The sequence below is a fragment of the Crotalus tigris genome, unplaced genomic scaffold, assembly GCF_016545835.1.
Source record: "Crotalus tigris isolate CLP2741 ecotype Arizona unplaced genomic scaffold, ASM1654583v1 scf7180000024401.5802323, whole genome shotgun sequence".
NCBI classification, from domain to species: domain Eukaryota; kingdom Metazoa; phylum Chordata; class Lepidosauria; order Squamata; family Viperidae; genus Crotalus; species Crotalus tigris.
Window position 1 is genome coordinate 2,773,981 of NW_024100569.1, and position 6,231 is coordinate 2,780,211.

Genomic DNA, 6,231 nt, shown 5'->3' on the forward strand with positions numbered 1-6,231 from the left:
CATGGACCCAACTCACCATAGCGGAATAGGTGTGGACTAACATCTGGAAATTTGTTTAAAAAAATCTTGAAACAAGTAAAAAACAAAATTGCAGTAGAATAGTACTACTGCTACTAATAAATTAATATTAATAACACTAGGAACAAGGAGAGGGGCGGTATCAAGAAAATCTGCAAAGGACCTTGGTACACCCAGGAGAACAGCTGGAGGTATTTCCGAGTCTATCCATCAAAACTAAAATTTGGAGGAAAATGTGTATGGAGAGAGTCTATGGTCGGTGAGGAGCGTCCTCGTGGTGCAACCCCCTCCCCGCCCGTTGCGCTTCCAAAAGCAATCCTCTTCGACCCAAGGCAAGCTTCAGACTGCTCCAGCGCCCCTTTCTCCTTTCCCTTCCCTACGCCGCCTCATAATAATTGATATTCATGACTATTAATATTACACGACTACTTTAAAGGGAGAATGCAAGACCAAATGGAGCGTGAAGGCTTTGCAGGCAGCTCGAGAGCTCCCCTCGTATTGTAAATGACGTTCATTCAGTGGAGAATTACTAGATGTAATCAGACGAGGGGGCTGGCGGAGGCAGCGCTGGGGGAGAGCGAGAGGGAAGGGACAAAAAGTTGAACGGGCAAGAGGCAGAACTTCTATTAATTTGAACAGGGGAAGAAAGTGTGTAAACGAGGCGCTACTGATCTGAAGCGAGGAAGTGATTTGGAGCAATACTAGAGGCAAAGGGAAAGGAGGGAGAAAATCATATTTCCCTTCTCTCCTCCACCCCAACCCGTTTTTTTATATTTAATTATAAATTCCAAATAGGAAGGAAAATCGATTGCCTTCGGTGCTTTTGTTCTGATTTTTAAAGCAAATAAGAGCTTCTCCAATCTTGTCATTTTTTTTAACATTTAAAGGCAGCCGAAGCGATTTGTTTACAGAAGCAATTAAGCTTTCAAGCAAGCAAGCAAGCAAGCAAGCAAGCAAGCAAGCAAGCAAGCAAGCAAGCAAGCAAGCAAGCGAGCGAGCGAGCGAGCAAGACATATTGAGAGAGAGAGAGAACTCAACCGAAACCTGCTATAGATTGATGAGGTTTTGCAACGGGCTACCGAAAGCCAGCCAGTGTACATGGGCGAGTGTGCGCCCGCCCAATATACATTTACTTTGCCTCTGGCAGTTGCTGTGCCAAAAAGGCGCCCAGCAGTCACCTAAACAGAACGCGGATGCAATGATTCCAAAGAAAAACCAAATTTACAGTTCTCTGGCAAAGCCAGAGGCGACAGAAAACCTTTCTCACGTTACAATAGCTGCTGCCCAACCCTGGCAAATACGCCAGTTAAAGTTCAACCGAACATTCTTTCCTAAACGCGTTCTCGGTTTCAGGAGAAACTTGGATGCCTAAGTCCTTAAAAATTGCCATTACTTTACCACCATTGAATCTTACATTTTAAAGCTTGGCCGGTCTGATGTACAAAAGGAAAGGTTCCCTACACGAAGGTGGGTGGGTGCGTTTACCCGCGCGGGCGGGCGGGCGGGCGGGCACACGCGCACGCACACCTGTCTTAAAAGTAAATTTATGGCATAGTTACAAAACTCCAAAGAGAACGGTTTTAGAGTCCTTCTGGTGTTTCAGTCCCCTTTCTAGAATTTGCAAGGATCTTTTAATCCACCCAAAGTCAGGGTAACACTATTTCAGGTGAGGAAAAAGAACCAGAAGTACACCTCGGCGTACTTAGAAACCCTCGCTGGCCGGCTGAAGGACCCCAGATTTGCTCTTGAAGGGTGGCAGAAATTGAGAGGCAGAATCTTTGCCTCGCTGGCTCACCTTCCCTCCAGTAGGGACGCCACTCACTTTGAAGCTTGTATTTAAGTGAGTCGGTGGGAAGGGGACGCCAAGGGGAAGGCCAGGGAGAGCGAGGGGGGTGGGGTGGGGTGGGAGAGAAGTCTGCAGTGGGGAAATGGAACGGAACTGAACACCTTTGCCGGCGCTTCGTTGATCCCTGTCCCGACGGGCGCTTTTGGAAGTCTGGAGAGTCTGTCCGGGGGCTGCAAGGCAGCTACACGAGTGCCCCAGCCCAGCGCCTTGGAGGGAGACGGGGCGAGGCAGTCTCGCTTCTCCCACAAGTTTAAGCTTTCAAACATTAACTGGTCGGGCCAAGCCGGCGGCAGACTTCGGGTTCGTTCAGAAAGAAACGGTCAACTTAACCGGCCGGAGGAAACTCGAATCCTGTTGCCTCGGACGCGATGCTTTCTCCAAGGGCGCCAGCTGATCGCCCACCCGAAAAAAAAGGGGCTGGGGAGGAAAAAAAAAAAAAAAACAACCCGAAACTATCCACCACCGGAGTCCAGACGCTGGAAATTAGTGAGAAAACTCTCTTTTCAGCAGCCCGGAATAGACGTTAATATCCTAACCTAAGGTGGGGCTTAAGCGCTTAGGGCAAATGGATTTATTTCGGGGCAGGGCAAACGGAACTGGGTGATCACGCTTGCCCGTTGCGGAGAAAGCCGGATCGCGCTTGGCAATTTAGACCAGCGGTTCGAGATAAAAGAGCCGAAGTAAGCGAGCCGGCTCTCTTGTTTCTCGGGCGCGAAGGATGCCTGCAAAGCAAAAGGAAAAGAGCCCAGATCGCAGTAAGGGCTTTTCTGGCGGGCGGGCGGGCGGGCGGGCGGGGGGGGGTCTCCGAGACACGTCGGGACTTGTGCCTTTCCGCCCTGCTTCGCGCTGCCTCACAAAGAAAAGCGAGCCGAGCAAAGCAAGCCCCTTCGGGTTCCGCAGGAAGCTGCCTTTGTGAAATACACACAGGAAAGGCAGGGTGGCTGCGGTCTAATCGAATTCCGGTGGATCTAAAGCGAGCGCGGCGTGCCGGGGAATCGCTGTTTTCCCCGCCAGCTGACTGCAGCGTGCCCGCCTCTTTCATTTCTTGAGAGGGAGAAGGAAACGAAAGCAAAAACGAGAAAAGAAAGTTCCTCTTCGGATCTAAAGCGGTTAAGGCAGCCTCCGCAATCCCTTTCTGCCTGTCCCCCCCTCCGCCCCGCTTCCCTTGCCCCGGCGCGAGGCAGGCAACGGCGCCAAGGCTCCCGGAGTCGGACCCCCTCTCCGGTTCGCCTTCCCGAGATCTCTACGCCTGCCTGAGACTCTTGCCCGGTTCTGTAACTCTCCTTTGCCCCGCCGAGCTGCCTCTTCTCTCCATACTGACCTCGTAGATGTCTTCATATTTCACATTTTCCACCAGTTTCCAGAGCATGATGGCGGGCTGTCCTCTAGGAGGTGAGTGCATTCATGTGAAGAGCAGATGTCTGGATTCTCAGGACTTCTCTGTCTGTAATGATCCATCTATAATTGGAAATGGGGGACAGACACCAAATCCGACGTTCCTCTCCCATCGCAACTTATATCTGTTGTCTGAAACAATAGGCTGGAGAAGGAAGCCTCAGACAGAGAGGAAAAAATCATTCCCATCTGTGGAGTTTATATAGAACACATAGACATATTGAACACACATAGATTATGCATCTAATTACTCACCCACCCTTGATACGGCTATATGTTCATACACACGCGCGCGCGCGCACACAGGCAAGTTATGAAAGAAGAACGCCGGAGCTATTTCTGTAGGTAAGCACCCCGATTTGTGCATATGTTTACACACATATACATACATATTTCGGGACACACTCAGAGGAAAGGAGCAAACAGGGATCTTAACTTTCTGACCGCACGGAGCGTGTGTTGCACATATTTCCTTCTGCGGATCTATTTTGTTTACGCAGTATACCCAGGCACTCTTTCAAATAATTTAAAGATATATATCAGTTTACATTAACTGTAATACGCACACACGTATTTTATATGGGTGAAATTTACAGCTTAAAACTCACGCGCGCGCGCGCGCGCGCACCCAGGCACACACAACACACAGAGAGAGAATTATTTGTGATGTAAATAGACATTTTCTTCCTTTTGGGTGAGGTGGGAGAGAAACAGATTTTTTATAAATTCTGATTCACTGACAAATGCCAAGACAAACGGGGAAGGGGGGGGGGCGCAGTAACGACCTTAGAGGCGAAAACGTTGCTTAACTTTACACCCCGCGTCCTTTAATTTCAGACTTTTTTTTTCTCTTTCCTCGGTGGAAAACCAAGGCAGTCCCCAAAGACTAGGTAGGGCCACCCTACTCCGGCCGTATTTAACCCAGGGGAGTTAATTTCAAAGATCCCCTCTCATGAAACGGTTTTTCTTTGTTTTATTTTGTTTCCACACTTGCCTGGGTCTTTTGAGCGGACGTTTAACCAACTACGCGTTTTAAAACCAGCTCCATCTCAGCGAGACAAGCTGATAAGCTTTCGCCCTTGCGGAGGGACAAAACAAAAAACAAAAACAAAACAAAACAAAAAAATCCCCGACCCTTGGCTGGGTGCGGAAACAGGCCTTCCCCGCTCGGATTTCAGGCACTTTTCGAAAGGTCTGCGATTTTCAAAGCCTCCGAAGTGACTTAGGAGGAGAATAGCTGCCTCCTCTAGAGGTCTTTACAAGAGTGGGCAAGCCCTCGATGTTTCGCCTGCTAGGAAGGGGAAAAGGTGAGCTGCTCAGCGAAGAGTCCGGGTGTCCTTGCCCACCCCAAATAACAGTGAGAAATCCAACTTTTTTTCTCTCTCTCTCCCCCTTTCCCCCCCTCCCGGTGCCCGTAACCTCAGAATGCACCTTTCCAGCAGGGGCTGTCGGAAAGGGCAGGAGGAGGGAGCAGGTCAGACGCTCTCGCAGCCAGCAGGTAGCTGGAATAAGAGGAGCAAAGGCAGGTTGGCCTTTGCACGGAAGTGATGAAAGCTGGGAAGAGGGAGCCGCGGCAGCAAAGCTTGTCGTCTTATAAGCGGCTCTGGGCGGGAGGAGGAGGAGGAGGAGTGGGAGGAAGAAGAGGCGGCGGCGTTAGCACGGGAGCGGCGCAGCCCTGAATGCACCGCGCACAGCTTTGGGGACAGAGACAGCCGAAGCGATTTCAAGGCTTCCAAGCAGAGGGTATTAATTGGTGGGGGATGGGGGTGGGGAAGGAGAGAATGCACGCACCTCTCTCTCTCTCTCTCTCTCTCTCTCTCTCTCCCTCCCCCCTCTCTCTCCCTCCCTCTCTCTCTCTTTCTTCCCCTCCCCTCCCCTCCCTCTCTTCCTCCCCCTCCCCTCCCCTCCCCCTCCCCCTCTCTCTCCCTCCCCCCTCTCTCTCCCTCCCTCTCCCTCCCTCTCTCTCTCCCCCTCTCCCTCCCTCCCTCCCTCTCTCTCCCTCTCCCTCCCCCCTCTCACACACACACGCACGGGCGGGCAATTTTCCAAAGCTGGCAGTATTACAATAAGTGAAAACCTTCACCCCGAACTCCAAGTCTGGCTTCAGCTCCTGCTTACTGGGAAGTTAGTCCTGCCGTTTTCAATGGGGGGGGGGGTGGAACAACCCCAAATAAGTGTGAGTCGTCCCTTGGCACCCGGAATGGACTCCCCAATTTTTGAGCGAAGGATCACGACTTTGCCAACGGGCAGGGGACAAACTGGAAAACGATTTGTGTACCCCGTGTCCTCCCACTCAATCTGCCTCCCTCTTTCCGGTTCCGAATCGTAGCGCGGCTTCTCCTCCTGTTTGCGACGGGAGCCGGTCCCTTTGGGCTGTGCTGTGGTGTCCTCGCCGCGGCGAGGTCAGGTTGGTCCTGTTGGGAAAACCCACGTGCATAAAAATACTACAAAGGGTAAACCGGATTTGTAACCTTATTAGCTGGTTCGCCAATAAAATTTATCATTGTCTTTCCTACACGAAACTGTGCCCCTGAGGCGCTAAACTTAAGCGCGTGAGCTCCTGGCTTCCAGCCTTCCTCCAGAGCCCCGGGGGAAGGCCCATTTTGCACTGAAGCAGACAGTTAGTAGTTAGGTGGAACTTCCCCTGCAGCTCAACTAGACGTGCAGTGAGGTGGAATAGAAAATAGACGCGTTTAAGGCTTCGGCGCGGCAGGATTGAAAAAGCGGAGTCTTAATTTAGGAGTACGTTCTGATTCCTCTTCCTTACCCGCCTGGTTCAGTCTGCAATCTTATGTTTAAAACCTGGGAATAAAACGCCTTGAATCAATTGGGGCTTCCTTCCAGCTGAGCGTGGGGGAAGACTGCCCTGGACAGAGATAGTGGTTGGAATTGGCTATTCGACAGGCCCGAGAACACTGCGCGATCCAATTCAGCCGAAGACGCCAATGTGTCTCTAGGTGTTGGGGGGGGGG

General features: G+C 51.3%; 1 protein-coding gene across 16 annotated transcripts in view; it reads right to left on the reverse strand.

Annotated features, from left to right (window-relative positions):
- TFAP2B (transcription factor AP-2 beta) overlaps positions 1 to 4,824 on the reverse strand; it is a 68,879-nt gene extending 64,055 nt beyond the window's left edge. For 10 of the 16 annotated variants that reach the window (XR_005555048.1, XR_005555050.1, XM_039329567.1 and 7 more), the window contains exons 1-2: positions 4,691 to 4,824; positions 3,186 to 3,322 (exon numbers count right to left, since the gene is read on the reverse strand). Coding sequence is in view for 14 of the 16 variants with exons in the window: in XM_039329567.1 (XP_039185501.1) it covers positions 3,186 to 3,266 (81 nt within the window). In the remaining 2 variants the exon portion in view is untranslated. Of the gene's footprint in view, positions 1 to 16; positions 935 to 3,185; positions 4,645 to 4,690 lie in introns of those variants that run through there. The other 6 variants (XM_039329565.1, XM_039329566.1, XM_039329558.1 and 3 more) reach the window with 5 other exon arrangements.
- Positions 4,825 to 6,231: the final 1,407 nt, after the last annotated feature.